Source organism: Echeneis naucrates, chromosome 20 (genome assembly GCF_900963305.1).
Source record: "Echeneis naucrates chromosome 20, fEcheNa1.1, whole genome shotgun sequence".
Taxonomy (NCBI): domain Eukaryota; kingdom Metazoa; phylum Chordata; class Actinopteri; order Carangiformes; family Echeneidae; genus Echeneis; species Echeneis naucrates.
The window spans coordinates 10,831,304-10,851,507 of NC_042530.1; the positions used below are offsets into that span (position 1 = coordinate 10,831,304).

The 20,204-nt window shown below is 41.6% G+C and overlaps 2 protein-coding genes across 2 annotated transcripts; one reads left to right on the forward strand and one right to left on the reverse strand.

Annotated features, from left to right (window-relative positions):
- The first annotated feature begins 3,245 nt into the window (after positions 1 to 3,245).
- LOC115060999 (beta-1,4-galactosyltransferase 2-like) lies at positions 3,246 to 6,824 on the forward strand. Its single transcript, XM_029529208.1, has 2 exons — positions 3,246 to 4,253; positions 4,779 to 6,824. The coding sequence occupies exons 1-2, from the start codon at positions 3,870 to 3,872 to the stop codon at positions 5,445 to 5,447; spliced, it is 1,053 nt and encodes a 350-aa protein (XP_029385068.1). The 5' UTR covers positions 3,246 to 3,869; the 3' UTR covers positions 5,448 to 6,824.
- Positions 6,825 to 8,469: 1,645 nt separating this feature from the next.
- amer2 (APC membrane recruitment protein 2) lies at positions 8,470 to 13,398 on the reverse strand. Its single transcript, XM_029529207.1, has one exon. It carries the CDS (start codon positions 13,271 to 13,273, stop codon positions 11,192 to 11,194), a length of 2,082 nt encoding a protein of 693 aa, XP_029385067.1. The 5' UTR covers positions 13,274 to 13,398; the 3' UTR covers positions 8,470 to 11,191.
- Between the last annotated feature and the right edge of the window lie 6,806 nt (positions 13,399 to 20,204).

Sequence of the window (20,204 nt, forward strand, 5' to 3'; positions counted from 1 at the left end):
CCATCCAACAAAACTCCACCTCAGGATACAAATCTGTTTCACGAGTCAAGTCATCTGAAGCAACAAAAATAAGCAAGAAAGTGGGAAGAGATGTTAAAAAAAAAAAAAATCTATGAAATTCAATGAAAATGTTCAAACCAAAGCTGGATTCCATCTATAGAGGCCTGGGGATCAGGTTTCTCTGCTCACAGCAGCTCATTTATCCAAACGTGCGTAGTTAAAAAGCTAAATTCCCTCTGAAAGACACACACATGTGCATTAGCATTCATACACGTGGGTGTGTCTGCAATGTGTGTATACGTGCGTCTGTGTATATGTGTGTGTGTGTGTGTTGGGCGTTGTACATACAGGCATGTCAAGTCTCAATAATCTCAAAGAAACTTTCAGCACAGTTTGTCGTGCATGCGTGTGTTCTTTGGCGGTACATGAGTATCCTCTAGTGGTAACACATAAGACTGCACGTCTGCCTACAGGTGTACACATGTTGTCCATTCAATGTCTGGCAGCAGTTTCACTTTGGCCTGTTGTGTTTGGAGGCCTCCCAAGAAATGACCCTTGGTGTCCCCCCAGGTGAGTAGAGGATTAGTCATTTATATCACGACCTCTTCTCTAGTTTCATTTAAGTTCGAACTTTGAAACAGACTGATGAGAATAAACTGTTTTTACACTATGCTTCCACTGGATTAATAATTATATTATGAAATACTTTCTCCGCAAGCCAGCCTGTCAATCAAACATCTACCACAAGATGTTAATAACATTTCTGAGGCTGTAAAAATACCTAAATCACATTCCAGTTTTGCTCCAGTTTAAGCTGTTATAATGGTCAGCTTTGTGGTTGCTATCTGAGCACTTTATGACAAAATTATGATTTAAGCAAACATGTAACATTTTAGTTGGCACTAAACCTTATTTAATCCTCAAGAACTCAAGAGCAGTTGAGAGCTAGTGTCAACATATTGACCATATATATCACATGACTGAAGCAGTAATGAAAACAAAAAGAAAATGAGGGGCCATAGTAAATTATACAAGCGCGTAGAGGAGTAGTGTCCCGAACAATCTCAAGCAAAATCATAGAAAAATGTAAATGAACATTTTGCTTTTTTTTTTTTAAAACCTCTATATTTTCCCTAATGTCATGCCTTAATAGACAGTAGTTTGTCTCAGCTCACCTCCATTTAGAAAGAACAAAATATAAAGTGCCAAGATTGTTGGGAAGATAATGTAATATGTGAGATTCATCACCACTAAATCTCTAAGGCGATTGGGTGGTGGTGAATAGCTATTTGTGTTTAATTTTATTTTTGTTTCTAAAGCAGAAAAATAAACTCACACAAGGAACCTTTCATCGAATAACTCGTTTTAGCTTTTTTGGTAAAGCCTCAGCAATGTACAAACTAATTTAGCCGGTTAGTTTAAACAACTAGTATCTTTAGTGGCATCTAGGACAACACTTGAGTTGAATAATAATTAAAATTTCATCCTAACTTCAAACTACCTTATTTTCCTGGAGTTTATGGCACAACATGGTGTCAACATCACATTCTCAGGGTGCAAAGATCAAACAGGCTCCATCTTACAGATATCTTGGCATTTTATTAGAGCAGTACTGGATCTTACAGTGTTTAGTCCCTGGATGTTTTCTTGTTTTTGGTTTCCAAGAGTTAGACATGAACTGTGTAAAAAGGCATTCAAGTCTGCGGCTCCCTTTTACAAACTACGAAAAGAGATGGAACTTCATGAGCTGGTCTCCTTGGTTGCTTTTAAGCAGATGTGATTTTACTTGGACAAAGACACATATGGCTGTAGATATTTTGTGTGATATATTTAAGATTTTATTCCATTTTTAGATGTTATGCTGCTTAGATAACTATTATGATGCATCTCTGCACCTTATGGTTGTATGTATGGCTGCTGTCTGTCTGAAACTTTTGATGTCTGTGCTTCTCCCTGTTTTAATATCAATGAGTCTTATCCTGGTTAAATTAAGATTAATTAACAAAAACAAAAACAACTATATTTCAAACACTTAAATGTCTTTGTTCTGCTCTGTTATTATAAGTGATATAGTTTAGTGTTGGTTTATTGTGTGTTGTAGCAAATTTAATGACCTCTTGAACCTTGTTTTTTGTGCTCTGAGAGCTCATTATTTCCAGTGAATGTAGGCCCAGTTGTGAAGGCCTTGTCCCACTAGATGTCAGTGTTTGTCTGGTTTAATAACAACCTGCTGCACGGTACACTGCTGAGGCTACAGTACATGGTTGTATCCAGTTTACCAACGCTTGTCTTGACAAAATGTCACTGTTTAAAAACAGCTTTAGCAGCTACTTACTTCTGTGCCATCTATTGTACTGTTTAATTTAGTGATGCAAAGCAAAAAAAAAAAAACAAAAAAAAAAAACATGAGCAAAGCATATCATTAAGTATGATCAACATATTTACTTATAAATCAGATCTATAAAAAGTCCAAATGCACTTCAGTATAGAGATAACCAAGCCTAGAATTTGAAGGAAATATTATGGAAATTGTTGTTATTAGACACACCCATTCAAGCTACTACAAAGAGTTTCACCATCATTATTCTTATAATCAAGATTACTACGTGTTTCTATAATTAAATGTAAATTCTGTTAATTTTCACATGACATGAACATCCCTGCTTTCTTTTAAATGGGAACTTTGTGCAAAGGCATTGCTCTCTTCACAGCTCTGCTCCGATGCCCCTCAGTTTAAGTTTAGGAGCTGGAATGTGTGGGAAAAAATACCCAGCAAGGAACTGATACAGGATATTCCACTTATTGGTGTAAAGTCAAAATCACTGCTAACCCACTTGAGATTAAAATAGTTTACTTGACTTGACTTGACTTGACTGTTGTATGTGTTTTTCCTGAACATGCTCTGTTGAACTCGACAAACACTGTATTTGATACGGTTCTGATGTAAAACCAGTGTAATATACAATAAAAACTGTTGAACAGGAACATTTCATCCAGGTCTTGTTCTCACCAAAGTTATGTTTGGTGAGGTCAGCATAACTGATGGTCTCCATTGTCCACTGATGGTTTCTTTGATTTTGAAGGCACCCCACCAGACTGAGCTGCATAAATAGGAAGTTCGCTGCAGTACAGGACACTTATCAGAGAAATTCCATAGAAAAAACTTAACTGGAGCTGGAAATACCCTTAAACGCTATTGACTTGCAGACCAACTGGCACATTTTTAAAAGATTGGTAGCAACAGGCTTTGCCCAAGTGTACACCTTTTCAGAGTCATGCAAGGACATGTTTCTGGACCTGGAACAGATTCAAGTTTTAACTTCAAGGATGTGCTTCTGAGCAACTTTTGGGGTTGACAACTTGTGCTGCCATTTTGAGGACTTGTTGGAAGTTTGTGATTAACATCCTGGTCTCCCAAGTTTCCCTGGACTCATCAGTCACACACCAACAGAGGACACAGTTCGACAACATGTGGGAAGTATTGTTGCCTTATTATTCTTAGTAGTTTTTACAGATATCACTTAAATTATTAAATGAATAATTAAATTAATAATTCTTAATTCATTATGTTAATACTTTCTTTTTTGGTCCTGTAAATAAACAGTGCACTTCTAACTATAACTAGCACTAAATATCGATTAACTTATGACTAATTGAGTAAAATGTATCTATATGATTGATTATTAACGACAGATGTGAGCCATTAATCTGATCACCTGGGTGGAACAAGGAAGTGGCTGGAAAAAAAAAAAAAAAACAGAAAAGCTGCCTGTCGGCTCCTGTATCAGCTATCTTTGACTTGCAAAAGGACATGCAGGTAGTAGCGGCAGACAGACGCTGAGTCTACAGTATCTGCTGGCATTACCAAAATGGTTAAAAACATCTTTTTTTTCCTAGCATTTTTGGCTGTCCTCAGCCTTGTGTGTTCTGTTGTACTTTTGGTGTACAGAGAAAACAGAATTTTAAATTCAATAATCAACAAAGAGGAAAAAAAAAAAGAGATACTTTCCCAGATGATAAAGGAACATGTAAAAGAGCTTTTGGAGGTGAAGAAGGAAATCCCAAAGTCAAACAAAGAGCCACCACGGAACGTCACTTTGGGACCCTGCCCTGAGAACCCTCCAAAACTTGTCGGTCCTCTTTTGGTGGAGTTTCATCAACAGCGAAACTTGGATGACATCAGACAGGAGTACGGTTCTGTTCTTCAGAGTGGAGGGCGATTCAAACCATCAGACTGCATCTCCAAACATAAGGTGGGTGAATGAACATAGAGGCATAAAAAGTGAATTATGATAAAAGATCTTTAAATACAGTGACGTGAACATATCTTATATTTCAATATATGTGCTTTTTGTATGATGTACAAAGTGCTGAAAACTATATCAACTACAGCTACCTTTATAAGCTCCTTATGTAGCATCTTTACACATCATTTTGTGATTATAACTGGGAAGTGTTTAGATAAGTTATGTTACTATGTTAATGTTTTGTTTCTATTCTTATAGCTTCTTCTTCCCCTTTAAAATTATCTTATCTTATCTTATCTTAATATAAATAGGTGTTTATTGAATATATCACTTTTTTCATTTAACATTTAAACCAGTATAAATCAAAATTAAATAGAAAAACTGAGTGAGAACCGAGAATGAAACATTTCAATCAATCTCATATTTTGTAGTTAACTTTCATTGATATTCATAGAGTTGTAAAGGACTTTGTAAATGATGAAATGTGTGATTTCCCTAATCCTGCATGAAAGATTTAAATCATCTGTCTAGGTGGCAATCATCATCCCGTTCCGAAATCGACACGAGCACTTGAAGCACTGGCTGCACTACCTCCATCCAATACTGATGCGTCAGCAGTTGGACTACGGTGTTTATGTCATCAACCAGGATGGCGAGGGAAAGTTCAACCGGGCTAAACTGATGAATGTTGGCTATGCCGAAGCACTTAAAGAATATGCTTATGAATGCTTTGTCTTCTCTGATGTAGACCTGGTTCCCATGGATGACCGTAATCTTTATAGATGTTTCAACAATCCAAGACACCTGGCTGTGGCTATGGACAAATTTGCCTTCCAGTTGCCCTATCAGACCTACTTTGGTGGGGTTTCCTCATTGTCCAAGGACAAATTCTTAAAAATCAATGGCTTCCCAAACACTTACTGGGGCTGGGGTGGTGAGGACGATGACATCTTTAGGAGGATTATCTACCATGGGATGTCTGTTTCTCGGCCCGACCTTGTTAAAGGAAAATACAAAATGATCAGACATGATAGAGACGTACACAATGAACCTAACCCAGTGAATCCACATAAAATTCAAAAAACTAAGTGGACCATGGACAAAGATGGCATTAATTCCCTCAAATACACAGTCAAGGAAGTTATGAAGGATGTCCTGTACACTCTTATCACTGTAGACATTCAGGCGCCACCCAGCTGACTGTGAATAAGGTCCTGGTGTTGGCTATTGATTTATCTGAGTCCAAAAGAAGTGGTGTCTGTTCAGGGTTGTTTTTAGAGTTATATTTGCAAACCTGTGGGCATATATGACATTTAATTGTATATATCACTGACTACATGCTATGGGTTTGGATTAAATGCATCCCATAATCTAAAATGTTACATCAAAGTCACTTTCAGTGGAAACTTGAGGGAAATATTACAAGTGCTCACTGTTTTCACCATGGTATTCAAGAGAGGAATTCTCTATCTCACACGTATTTGAAAGCAAAGTCTGTTGAAATGTTCATTCACTTCTCCATTCTATCTCATCTGGGTATTGTTCTCTGTATCAGAACGTTGACTTCCTTGCGTACTTGTCCTGACCTCACGATGTCAGAGGAAATTTCACTAATAATTCATTTTTGGCTACATGATTCAATTTATGTTCCAGTTTGCTGTTCACAAGCTCCCATTCAGTGTGAAATCTAATTAGATAGCATTAGATGACAGGTAACTGTTCAATTAGTCACAAATGCTTGTGTATGTATATTGTGCATATATTGTACATATGTGTGTGACCATTATTAACAGTTCATTGAGCAAAGCTAGATTTTCCTGTAGAGCTATGCAGGATCCAACTAGAATCATACTGTACCAACTCTGTCCTCTCGTTCACAATCAAAAGCTTGGGTGTTAATGAATTATTGATAAGTGGAAGGATTGCACAATATGACAGCTATTCAGCTGTAGCATTGAGAGAGCATGACGAGAGAGGGAGGATGGAGAACAAATCAACAGAGATGGTGCTGATGATGCTGGCAGTACGGTGTTGCCCTAAGTATGAAGAATTTATGTGTGTAGAAGATGAGAGCTGAACATCAGGCGCTCTTTGGAGAATGTAGTCTCACTTCTGTTGTTTCTCATTTTTTACATGTCTGTTGATAGAGTGTTAGGGGTTGTTTGACTGTCTGAGTGTGTGGCCACATGCCAAAGGGGCCTAATTTTTCTATGAATACAGCACACTCATTTGCACATCCACACGTAGATTATTGTGTGTGTGTGTGTGTGTGCACGTGTGAATTTATTTGTATAAATGCTTTACTGCACCACTTCAGCTCCAATCACGTCTCCGTCAGCACTGAGACCCAACACTCGCCCATCCTCCTTCCTGCCCAGCCCCCTTTTTTCATTGGTTGACCTAGTGGAGTTACTATGGGAACGGCTGTGGAGAGGCTGCCATGCAGAATATGGGGTACAGCCTATGAATGGTGATACAGCCCCCATCAGACACACACATTCACATTTATCAAGGTGGGAAACCCTTTCTACAATCAAGGTTATTATTTTCTTTAACAATAAAAAGATTTGGATCATCGCTCAGTACTTTTCCTTGTTGGAATTATAAACTACTAATGTCTTCTATGGAGGCAATCTCAAATTAGGCTTTCTAAACACAGAATTTCCTGTTTATCTCTATGAAGTATAAATACCATTTTACCATTTCAGCCATGTCTTTGACTTATATAGCTTAGGGTTAGAAAGACCCTTACTTGAACTGTAACACAATATGAAAGTGAAAATAAGAATATTTTCACTAATTCTAACAGAAGAGACAAATTAGGTTGAGAATAGACTAAACAATTTTTAGTATAATGACTTTTCACAATGACTTCTGAGGGAAATTAGCACATTTATACACTTGGGACAGTGTTATATTAAAAAAGGCCCATTTAACACAGAAGCACAACCTTGTTCACTTCAGTGCAACAGCAGGGTTTGGTTCCTATCACTTCCTTTGGTCTGGTTTACTCAGTGGCTTATAGAGGCTAATGTTATGAAACCTTAAATCGCTCGTAAGATGTTTGCAAGTCAGTGTCTAAATGACTGAATAACATCTCTCTCGGAGATTTGAGTGCCATTTCCTTATTATTGCTGGTCATCAAAAGCTGCATAGCTAGCTAAAAGCTACATTTAAGAGAAGTGAAGCCAGGCCAACACTCACATCTCCATAAATCTTTTTTTCTCAGTGGTTTTCTACCACTTCCCCCCAGTTTATACAAGTGCTCTGTTGTTGAGTGCAGAATAAATGCACCATGTCATCAACTTATATGAGATGTATGCACCAAAACAAACACACACACATACAGTCCACATCCAGCACCTCAATGGCAGCAGCAGCAGATTAATGATGAGCTCAGCACACACATGCGCACAGCAGCATGCACTGTTCCCACTGTCAGCATCACCAGCTTGCATCTGGTAGGCTGGAAAAAGTGAGTGTTATGGTCTTACATAAGGCTTTTACACCGACCTCAGCGTGCAGACAGAGAGAGGGAGCTGAACACAGGGGGATGGGGGGGGGGGGTGCTGCACCATTACAAAGGGCATTCGCACTGCACCAAATCCTCCTCCCACTACCCGTGCATGTACACCTAAAACACAACAACACGTGATCTTATTCCAGCAACATGTGTTTTTCTCAAAACAGAGAGGAATGGAAGCCCTGCCTTCCTTCTTTGGACTGTATTTTGGAAACAATGACACAAACCCATACACAGGTTCAATATTAGATGAATCAGCTGTGCCTCTGTTGCGCCTCAGCTGGCTCTCTTTGTTATCATGTCTGCTGACTGCCCTTGTCTATGGGTGTCTTTTCCCACGAGGGACAGCAGCACACAATGACACATCCGTCTGGCTTTCACCTCAGTGATCAATAAAATGCATTGATAAGCTATACTGTGACTCCTGAGCCCAGTAGAGCTCTTTGCAAGTTGGACACCAAAATAATAACACGTCAACACAAACCATCTCATCCTCTCTCCCACCAGACCTAGCTCCTGCAGATTGAAGCCACCAAGATATGGGAAAAGAGTGATAGAGGAGGGGAATCGAGGAAAGAAGGGCTTCTCTAACAATACCAATACTTCATGCACCTGTACTGTATGATTTGCCCCGGACAATAAAATGCATGCAGTGCTGTGTAAATGTGTCACAAAGAGTCAGGAGCTCATCTCTCAGCGCAAACACAGTTTTATTCATTAAATATGAAAAGTGGAAAGATTCACTCTGTGAACACATGGTAAAAAAAAGGAGGGAAGCGTGATGTTCCATTCGATGTCACATGAAGGACCAGAACAAACAAAACCCCTCCTCCCCACAAAGACAAGAGGGTGATAGCAGCCTCAGGTTTGATGGCATTACTGGGCAGTAGCAATCTGAGAGATTTAGGTATTCAAAAGTTCAACTATTATAAGTGGAACAGATTTGACACCAGCAAAGTAGAATACGCAAAATATATTGTGTATTGAGCATCTATGCTGGTTCAATGACTTGTAGCTTCTTTTTTTTTTTTAATTCTAGTAGAAATGTAATTTGATGGATGAAATGGGCTATTCCCTCTCATGAGGAAGAAAATCTTCTTTAAATTTTCTCAAGGAAAACTTTGTACACTTCGATTGTCGCCCACCTCAATGACCACAAAAGCCTCAAACCTCCAAAGTTCCCGTTTGATTTCTCCTCCTCCTCCTCGCGTCAGAGAGAAAAGGAGAATGGAAATATTTGCATACTGACTCACTTAAAAGAGCATTGAGTACAGTGTGAGCAAATAAAACATGAAGAGGCATGATCTTTTCCTGTTCTACAAGAGACTTTAAACATATCCCTTCTGTGTGGTGAAATGCTTGTTTACAGACCTGTGATCAGATTACTTTTTGGCCTATTCTACCATTGAGTAGCTGAGAAGGTAACTCAACCCTTAAGCAGCGTCGTGACTCAATCATTACATTCTGAAAGAGAAAGCTATCATGAACTACAATGACCCTCAAGTGTTATTGGGGCCCTTGTGTTTGGAATTAGAGAAATTTTGCAGCATTTCAAATGTCTTTTCCTATAAAAACCTGTCTCTCTCTAAAGGGTAGGGAACTCTCTGCTCCCTGTAACTTGTCTCACTGAATAACTGACAAAGGCCTTTTAGCACTGCAATACACACCACTCATTCTTAATACAAGTGGTGCTTTGCGAGGCTGCACACACTGGGCAGTAGTTTGTCTCCATTTTTCAGTGCATGGGGGACTTAGAGTACACTCCACCATTTGTCTTGCCTCTGCAACAAAGGGACAAAGAGGGAAAGAGACCAACGCAGTTGCTGGATGATCTACAGTGATGTCAAGCTACATTCAGATTCACAAACAGCTCCAGCGACTCCTTTAATGAGGTCGTACAAAACGTACAACAGCCAGGGAAAGAAGGGTGGAGGACTCTGATTTAACAATTGTCCCCAAGTTTTGCCTTTTTAAAACTCACACTTACTTTTATACTCCTACACTATAACAGAAAGCAGAGTATTCAGAAGCAGTTTCACAGTTTCAGATCTGTGCGATATGATTCAGGAAGGAAAGGCCTATAAAACAGTATGAAATCCAGTGACGAAGAAAATACTAACTAGAAAAAATTGGTCGCTTGTTCTTAAGAAAGAAAGTCATGTGACTACAAAGACAGTGCCGAAGGTGAAACAGTGTGTGTATGTAAGCTCTTTCAGTGTTTGATGATATTCCTGACCTTTGCATTGAATATGTGGCACTGCATGCAGAGAGGGAGAGAAAACATGTGCATGTATGAACTTTTGTTAGTGTGTGTGTGCGCGTTTTGAAGCTTCAGTGCAAAGGATCCCTCCAGATAGAGTATTGCGATAGTTTTGTTAGTTTCCATTCCAGGATTCCATCAGCAGTTCAACAGTTGTAAATCCCAGAGATTGACATCCAATGGACGTGTTTCCAGAAATGCAATGGCCTACAGGTGAATTCTGGGTGAAATCCAAGCTTCCACAACGGAAAATTAGCCAGTCAACAAGGTGGAGGCCATCACCCCTGCTAAAAAGCCAAAGAAAATGCGTGGCCTTCTGCGAGGAAGCTTTGCCACATTTCTAGCTGCAAAGTAGTTAAGTATTAAAACTAGTTCAGTTCTCACTATTCAATTTCATTTATGCACAGTTTGATTACCAGTGTGCTGTCAGAAGGTAACCCTCTTTCAAAAAAAGCATACAAGAAAAAAACCCTCAAAAAAAAAAAAAATAGTGTGTTATCCCAGGCTGTAGATATTGTTGAGTCTGTTCCAGAGGCTATAAAATGACGTTTTCTTTTGATTTCTTTTTCCTTTTTTTTTTTTTTTTTACTTTGGCTCTAACATCAGAGGATTAGGAGGTAATTTGTTACAGATTAGACAAGATGTCTCAGCAACACAAAAAACAAAAAACAACTTTTATTAAATTAGGTCCTTATAAGCAAATTGAATTATGCCATGTGGAATTCCATAAGAAAAAATGTGAGATAAAAAGGTGCTCTGCTTTTTATGTTTCTTGGTGCAGTGTGCAGTCATAAGCTACATCAAAGTGTTCGTCAAACTCTGAGTAGGGCAGAAGTCTTTCCAGGAAGTTACAAGGCGAATGTGTCAGATGCAAGTCCATGGATTGTCAAGAGTCTCCAAAGTTCCTGTGAGGGCCGTGAAGTGTTAACCCAACCTTTTGGAGTCTCCTTGTGACTTTCTCAAGTGAATAAAAGCGCTTATTCTATTTGTTGTAAGCCAAAACACTTAAGGAACGAGTGCTTTCAACATCTGAGAGGAATTTATAGGCTGTTAACGCCACAGCTCAACATATTTCTCAGTCTGGGAAAACTTTTGGCTCTCAATAAACAACTGTAAAGAAGTTCATACATTAGTGGGAGGAAACCACCTGTTTGACAGAAACTACTTCTTGTGGGCTGCTCCTCTGCCAGCTTTGTTTCCAGAACGACGGACGGGCACCTTGGAGACGGGGATTCGGGTGCGCGCTGGGGGAGGTGCTTGGGTCTTTGGTGGTGGGGACTCAGCCTCGAGGACAGATGACAGAGCTGACTGGCTTACAGAGTGGGAAGGTGGAGTTTGTCTGGTGCTCACTGGGATCTTGGATTCCCGAGGAAGGCTGGTGCTGCCTTTCATCGATCGGAAGGAGGAAGAAGAGGAGGAGGAAGGAGGAGTTGTCTGAGATGTGGGGCTCAGTTTGTATTCGGTAGATGGAGAAGGGGTGCTGTTTAGATCTTCATCTCCCCCCTGCTCTTCATCATCTCCTTCCTCTTCAGGGTCGTTGTAAAGGTCGTACAGTTGGTCTCCAGAGCAGCTGTCACGTGATAGAGCCATCTTCTGGTTACGCTGCAGCCCGCTCTCATCAGGTGTTGCTGTGGGTGTTGCTGAGGGCGTGTCCCAGTAGCCCTCATCACTGAGTGGCTCTTTTTCACCAGGTGATGTGGGATGACGGCCATATTGGTGAGGGAGAGGGGGTTTACTTGTTCGACTTCCTGCTCCACCAACTACTGGAATCTTACTGAGCCCCAGTGCCTTCACCTGGGGTATCTTTCGATCTGAGCCTCTAGGTACTGAGGGGACATTGCTGCTGGAGGGGTTGTTGTGAGGGGGGTATGTTGAGGTGGGGTTGTTTGAGGGGGGTTGGTGTGATCTGGGCAAAGCAGGAGAGTTGTCCCCCGTGGAGGGCAGCATGTGCCACAGCCCTTGCATGTCTGCATCGTCCACCCCTTCTGGACTGGCCATTTCTTCCCCACCACCCATGTAAGCCACCACACCACTACCAGCTGGGTGGGGCTGCGGTGGAGGCGGTGCACGAGCCCGGGCTGGTAGGGTGGCAGGCACTGAGCTTGAGGAACCAGAGAACATGGGCTGGGCCAGCTGAGCAGATAGAGGAGGTTTGGATGGAGAACCCCGAGATGTGGCGCTGCTGCCACCAACAGCTCTCCCAACACCTGCACTGACACTGCCCCCTCCTCCCCCACTGCTGCTGCTGCTGGTGCCACTGCCCCCGTTACCACCTGGCCCCTCATCATCTGCATCAGCAATAATGTCACCACATCCAGTCAGTGAATCAAAGCTCTTAAGGGATGTGACATCAGTGAAGAGGAGGGAGCAGAGTCTGTCAACTGACGGCTCTGAGGGGGGGTCGCCGGTGCTGCAACGATCCAAAGGGGGTGTAGCAAGAGATGGGGTGAGGCTGGAAATGGAGGCTTTGGCTTTTTGGATAGGTGGGCGCAGTGGCGAGTCAATGGGTGTGTATGGAAAGGGGGAGTCTGGCTCAACAGATGGCCCTGGCATGGCAACACAGTGAGGCGGTGTCATGGTAACACTAGAAACGGGAGTCTCTGTTGCTTGGAGGTTAGCTTCTGATTCTGAATTCCCACAATCCTCTTGATGATGATGTGGAGGTGGTTCAAGGGTGAGAGTAATATCCTTTACCTTTTCAGAGTCTGCACTGTCCCCATCCTTTTCCTTGTTAGCCTCCACCTCTTCCCCGTATCCTTCGTTTGTTTTTTCCTTACGTCTCCATCGCATGCTGCTAAAAAGCCCCTTTAGGCCCCTCCCTCTTCTGACAAGCCCTGCCCCTCCATTCTCACTCGACCTGAAACTCCCACGTCTGAGTAGAGAGAAGAAACTCAATGATTTGCTGAGAGACCTCACCGGCCCGGCTTCCAGGCCAGCGGGCCCCTCCCCTCTCTGTCCATCAGTGTCGTTGTTCGAGCCCGTAAGTCCATCATGCGTTTTGCTCCGAACGAGCTCCACCGATGCCGTCGAGCCATTCCCATTCAAAGAATTGCTATTGTCCGAGTTCCCGTTGTTGCTGCTGTTTGTGGCGCCTTTGTTCCTGAAGGAGAAGAAACTGGCCATCCCAGAGCCGGTGCGTCGCTTTCCGAAGAGTTTGAAGGCAGCTTTGTTGATCTTCCCTGTGGGCTGAGGGTCACACTGCGGTGCCACAGGAGGCTCCACACACTCCGACTGCACCTCCATTATCTAGCGCTCAGTGGCTCCTGCTCCACGGCCTCACTCGAGCTCTCTGGCTGCCTCGCTGTCCTCTCTCCCTCTGTGACCACACATACACTCAGCCTCTCTCTCCACCCTGCTGTCTGCTGCTCTTTCACTCCCACTCTGACTTGCTCAAACGGATGCCTGCTGGTTTTCTCTCCCTGCCTCCCTCCCTCTCTTTCTCTCTCTCTCTCACACACATACACATGCTGGGTGCTGCTCCTCGCTGTATCCATGGCAACTGGGTGGGCTAAGCAGCTTTCGTCAATGTTGGCAGGGCGCCAGTAGCTTTCCTCTACTCCCTCCCCCACCCTCCTCCTCCTCTTCTCCTCATCCACCCTCCCCATCCCCAATTCACTATTTGCTCATTTATTCTAATTGTTCGTCAATTTACCAGCCCACAATGCGCGGCCTCCACCCCTGCATGCATCTCTGCATGTTTATACATGTACATGTCTCAGTGGGTTGGGCAGAGCAGTCACACACACCCACTGGTGAATTATGACAGATTAAACGTGACTTCAATATGTTTGTGCCAGCTCTCTCAGTGGGTCATGGGACACGGTGGACTGGCTAATTATAAGATGCAAATTTATTGAGAAATGTGTCATGTGAAAGGAAAATCGCTAACAAGTGAAAGCAGACAACTTAATAATATGCTCTTGATTTTTGTGGATTTGTCGCAGAATACCATCCAGCTGTGCATTACAAATTTATCAGCGTAACTGAAACAAGCCCTCTGCGTGTGTGTGTGTGTTTAAGCATGGAAAAGCTCAGACACCAATAAGTGTGTCAGGAACCTGAATTAGAGAACTCAAGTACTAGACTTACTGATTAACAGTATGAGACGGATTAAACTGGGATATGGATTTAGAAAAAAGTATTTGAGTATTGTTGTTCTCTCACACACACACACACACACACACACACACACACACACCACACACACTCGGGGAAGGCTCAGACATGGCTCCAACAGTTTGGGCCAGACATATAGGCCATATGGCCTCGAGCCCTCTTCCATATGGACACAGAGCTATGACAACATCTAACTGTCATCCTGTCATCCTGTCATCCTATGAAGTGCGACGACACATGACTATATTTTTCTAACCACTCGCACAACATATCGTAAATCTTTCTTTTAACATTGGGTGTTACTCGGATGTCACTTTCACTGGGCCATGCACCCCAGTATAACTTCAACATCAACCTGCTGACCTGTGGGTAGTAAAAGAGTGTGTCTTCTTTTAACAGACAAAAAAATAACAAACAGAAGCACACCACGAACAGAAGTTCAGGCGTGGGCAGATTTGAGGTGGGCTATGAGAACATCACAAAACTGAAATAAGCTTAGAACTAAACTAAAAACTAAAAACCAGTTTACGGTCCATATCGGGGCATCCTCAGCCATCAGTCATTGATCAGTTTTGCTTGAGGCTGGTTTGCCTGACGTTTTTTCCATTAATATTATTGTTTAATATAAATGAATGCAATGGAAAACAAGATTTTATTCCGTTCTTGTTATGTCGTGTTGTGTATGTCTTTCATCCTGTAAACATGGCAGGAATGTTCATCTAGACACATACACACACAGAATGTGATGATTATTTCTGTTTCTAAATAGATGAATATTTCTACATGTTCTACATCTTTCTCACGTTTGACATAACTTCCAAGACGGAAAAAAAAAAAAAAAGTGAGAAATGAGGAATGGGGGGCCTGTACGCCAGTAAAGCCCCTGCTGTTCACTCCAACTTAAAGAACAACTAACTGCTTACTTTTTGCAGTGTTTCTTCTCCTTATTTGTCATCCCAAAATATACATAAACTAATGTCATTGTAAAATGTCTTACTGTATGTTGAGGAAAGAATTGATTCTGACTTATAGGAATATAAATAAATGATAGAACTGAGTGTAAAACAGAATAGATTTTTAGTGAGTCTTTATCCTGCTTTGCGTGCTGAGCCTGATCCACCGTGGGTGCTCTTTTTACTGCCGATTCTCTCCTCCCAACCCCCCATGAATCTCCCCAGTACCCCGACCCACTTACAAGCCTCCTCTCCCCTCCTTCCTTTCCTCCCCGGCTCCTTTTCTCTCGCCTCTTCCTCCTCCTCCCTCCTTCGGCACTGTGGGCACCGGCTCTCCTCTTCCAGCCCACTGCTATCAAACAATGTCTGCATTCATCCACCCAAGGCAACACACACATGCACACATTTTGAGGGCTTCCCCAGAGGGAGGCGGCGAAGCATATCTTCCTTCTGCTCTTCCCCAATAAGAAAGATAATCTGCCCACCCAGCCCACAAGTCAGTCGCCCGGTCAGGCTGCTGAGCAGACAGTCACCCAGAGTCTTGGTTGTCAGGTAGAGCAGAATGCCCTACAGCTTGGTTTGCAGGTCAGCTGGCTGTTGCGTGGAACTGAAGCTGACACGGAGCAGCAGATGGCTGGTGGATTGATGAGTGGAGACTGTCGAGAGGGTCGAGCTATCATGAGGCGAGACAAAGGATTTTGCTTTTGAGTTCTTGCCCATTGTTAACGCATTGGATATCAGGACAGCACTGTAATATTCAATACTCTGCAGACAATGGCCGTTAATCTGGCAGCTTGGATTGGTTACATTTGGTGGTAGAGCATGATACCAACATGCCTAGCCTTTGACTTTGAACTTTACATTTTGCGATAACTAAGAGGCTAAACTAAATATGGCTCCTCCCTGTAAATCAAGAATAGTGGTTGTGGTGGATATTTCTGGGATTTGCTTTGTGGAATGCAACATGTGCTTTCTCCACAACCCTAATAATTCATCTCTGTGTCTTTCGACTGTGAAAGAGAAGGCAGACAATGCGCACATGCAACAGAAGACTTCCACACCCTATTATCTTTACACACACACACACACACACACACACACACACACCCATCTGTCTAAATAGGGTTCCCATTTCAGCCCCTTGAGTGAAGCTCGGCTCTAAGTGGGACAGTTAAAGGACGTTTTCTTTTTCACTTTGCCTGTACATAGCTGCTAAATGTGCTTTCAAACCCTATGTGCTCTTCCAGCCTGGAGGTCTATGGTGCAAATATTGACGTTATTTTAAAAGCACATGGCAGAATATGTGCACATAGCAGCAGGAGTGCATTAAAGCTCGGATGGATGGATGCATAAATATGTTATTTGGTAAGATGATATAATACTGAAAGTATTAAGACCTGTATGGAGGAAACTTAGTTATCCTAAATGGGCTATTGGAATATTTTGCTATAGCTACATAGCCAACATTAGTCTGAACAGCTATTTATTTACCAATCTAGGGGATTTCAAGCGTTTCACAATAAAAGTAGCCAGAGAAGAGACTTGTTGATTTTCCTTGATATAATCACAGTAATTTTACAATGCAGTTTTCTTTGTCCACACTAAATTTGAATATGACACTCAGAGGAAAACATTGGTATATACACATATAATTAGCTTGAAAATTCTATGTGAATAGATACAGCAGACAAGCAACTATTGAGAATACAGACGCTTTCCACACTAGATGCACAAAATCCAGTTTGTTAACCACCTAGCCCCACCTGTTTGGTCACACTATCCCTTAGTTGGTGCTGAAGTTCTAGTTTCTGTTGATGGACATTAATATATATATAAAAAAAAAAAGGTCAACTGAGCAAAAGGCAGAGCAGCAGGTTTTGATCCAGGAAGAGGACATAATGTACACGTTGTACTTGCAAATAATGTGTATAGGGGTTTTATCACATGGTGTTCAGTTGGCACCTTAATGGTTTCCAATAAAAGATAGAATGCCAATATGAGGTACTGATGTTCTGCTGCAGTTTTTAACTACATCCTTTTACACACGGACTGCAGTGAGGGAGCAGTTATGCGCAGATATTGAACATTTAATCGAAACAAAACCCATTTGCTGTGCTTTTTGAAGAGGGCACCCGGGATGAGCAGGGCTTTTCTGCAACAAAAAAATGCTGCTTGGACCCATGCTGCGTAATTTCTTATCTGTTAAAAAAATGCAGCCAAAAATAACCAAGATCTAAAAAGTTAACCACAAAACCCTTAAAAGCTGAGAGGAAAATTATTTCAGGATCATTTAGCCGGAGTAAAAATTCTCTGATTTAAACCCAGAACGCAGTGCACGAACTGAACTGGGTGAGAGAGGAAGCCTTCAAGCGTGCCTGCCTATACCAGCTCTGTCATCTTCTTGTGAGACACTTATGGTCATCCTTATTACATGAATAATGCCTAAATGAAATCCAAATTTGGACACTTTTGGAATATGATGAAAGAATTGAAAGCTGAAGTCATTCATTCTCTTTACAGTCATCCTGAGAAAAAAGCAGTGATCCAAACTAATTTAAAACAGCCAGATTAAATATCACAGAATGGTTCTGGCTTAGGTGGATGCAAACTATGTATATCATTATTTGCAATTGAAAGAGCACAGCACCTCCCAGGGAAAGAATCTAGAGATGCAAACAGTTTGTAGGCAGAAGAGTTTGCGCTAATAAGCTTTCTTTTCTACACCTGGGTGCGGCCATTAAGTCACATTCTTGAGAAAAGCCCCCAGTCAAATTGAGAGCATCATGTTGTTGTGATTTATTAAAGCACCTTGACTTATTGCCGCTGCTGAGCACAGCACTTCACTCAGCACTTCAGTATTTATTTTAAAAGGTTGTCGAACAGAAAAACCAGCAAGCAAAAGGTTAAAGCCTGGGGCAGAAACTGACAGCGGGCTGGTTCATTGGAAATATTTACACAGGAACAAAAGCTTGACGGCTCTCACAAAGGGAACAAGTTGAAGTGGGTCAAATGGCTGAGGCCGAGGATACTATGGGACACAGGTGCAACACCTTAGGGTAGGGTCAGGTGATCACATGAGAAGGGATGGGAAGTGAATTGACCTGACAGGAGACAAGAGTTGAATGTCAAAGTCACAGAGACATAAGGGACCAGTGAGCGACACATATCACCCAGTTTCAATTATCTGACTGTCTTGAGTCAGTTCACTTTAAAAGTTTCATGATCAGTTTTAAATACACAGTCTGCCTCTCTTCCCCGCCTCATTCAACTCAAACCAAACTGCTGACAAATGCGCAATGAGCAAGGTCCAGCTGAGTGATTTCCCCCTGAATGCGCCCTCACACTAAGAGAGATAATGAGACGAATGTGTTTACATGACAAATTCAATAGCTTGAACTTTGCTGCTGGGTTAATGAGCTTGAAGTCGCACAGCCAAATCAGTCATGTCAGCGGGTGTTTGATCATTTGCAGGTGATAAAAAAAAACACCTGCCGAGAGCCAGTCAGCAGGGGGGGAAGCTTGAGCTCCAAGTTTTAATCTATTGTGCTGTTGAATTAGCCTCTAATCAGATTCAATCATGTGTGTATCCTGGTGAGGGACTTCCACACACTGACCCCCACCTATATTGACACACTGGGATTTGTGTCAATGTGGGAACAAATAGAAAGAGTGTTTTGAGTGTTAAGACAGATTTTTGGTTTTGAGCACAGGGGTAGGGAATGTGTTATGCCACAGGGATCTTGTGTGTGTGAGCGTGGTGATGATTTATAAATCCTTTCAAAGGAAATAACAGCAAAGTCAATAATATACATTTGACACACATATTACATCCATGATAATACACCAACCACCTCTCTCACCGTGATTCAGCTGTGGTGAATTCTTTTTCTCCATCATTGCTATGCAGGAACCGTTCACACACATTCCATTATCGTATTCCAGCTACAGATTAAATTAAGCTATTGTGTGTGTGTCAGCACACATGTTCATGTTTGTGTATGTATGTGTAGAGTACTAAAGCCCCTGGGATTACCTCCTGTGCTCCTTTGTTACTTTGGTAATAGACAGCGAGTGGTACCAACTGTTAAGACACCCAAGTAACCCAAGTACAAGTAAGTACACCCAAGTAAGTAAGCAAACCTATAAAATCAACAATGTGTGATTGAGAGTTATTATTCACATACACTGCATAAATTAATTAACAAAAATAACATGAAATTAAAGTCACAACAATCATCATAATAATTCCTATATTTATTTATTATTATTTGGCAGAATTCCGTGTAAAAAGTATCCCATTTGAATGCTTGTCTTTCTGTTTTTCCAACCAGTTAGCAACTTTGAAACAGGGAGTTAAATGCAAAGTATATTGAACTCCAAGCCTACTGTCCTTTGCATGTGCATCAATGTTTGAATGGATGCGTTTGTTTGTTCAGTGTAGGTACAGCATTCCTTCCTTGCTCTCAGTGGCGTTCTACCAGCATAGCATGCAATACGCAGCTGAATGATTCAAAACCCTCAGAGAGCCCTCGGCAGCTCGTCTCAGGAAGAAACTTCTCAATGTTTAATGTGAGATAATGTGCACAAGGAGGCTGCAGGAAGGCTGCCTTCTGCAGCAGGCAGCAGTCACGTAGCATTACAGGTGAGCTCGCATGCAAAATGTGTCACAAACTCATATATGTGATTTAGCAGCTTGAATGATGTAGATGATAGAATTGCCTTTACACTGTCTGACTAGACTAGAATCCCCTTTTTTCTTACAGATTCATGAGTGTAATGCAAAAGTTCCCTTAAATTTATTATAACGTCCCTATCTGCTTCATCTCTTACATGAATTTTATTTTATTCTATGTTTTGACTGCTTTTAAAGCACCTACTAGAAGGGCATGTGTAACTTTGTTATATTCAATACTATGACATTAAAGCTTTTAATTTCGGTTTCTAAAAATGTTTAAAATTCCTGTTAAATATAGAAATAAGCCTTGTGAGAGAACAACAGATAAAAGATACAGGAAAGTCAGAACACATTTGAAATTCTGAAAAGATAACTCCTGACATTTCTCATGCCTCTTTTCAAATAAACACAAGAGTTAGGAGCTTTGGAT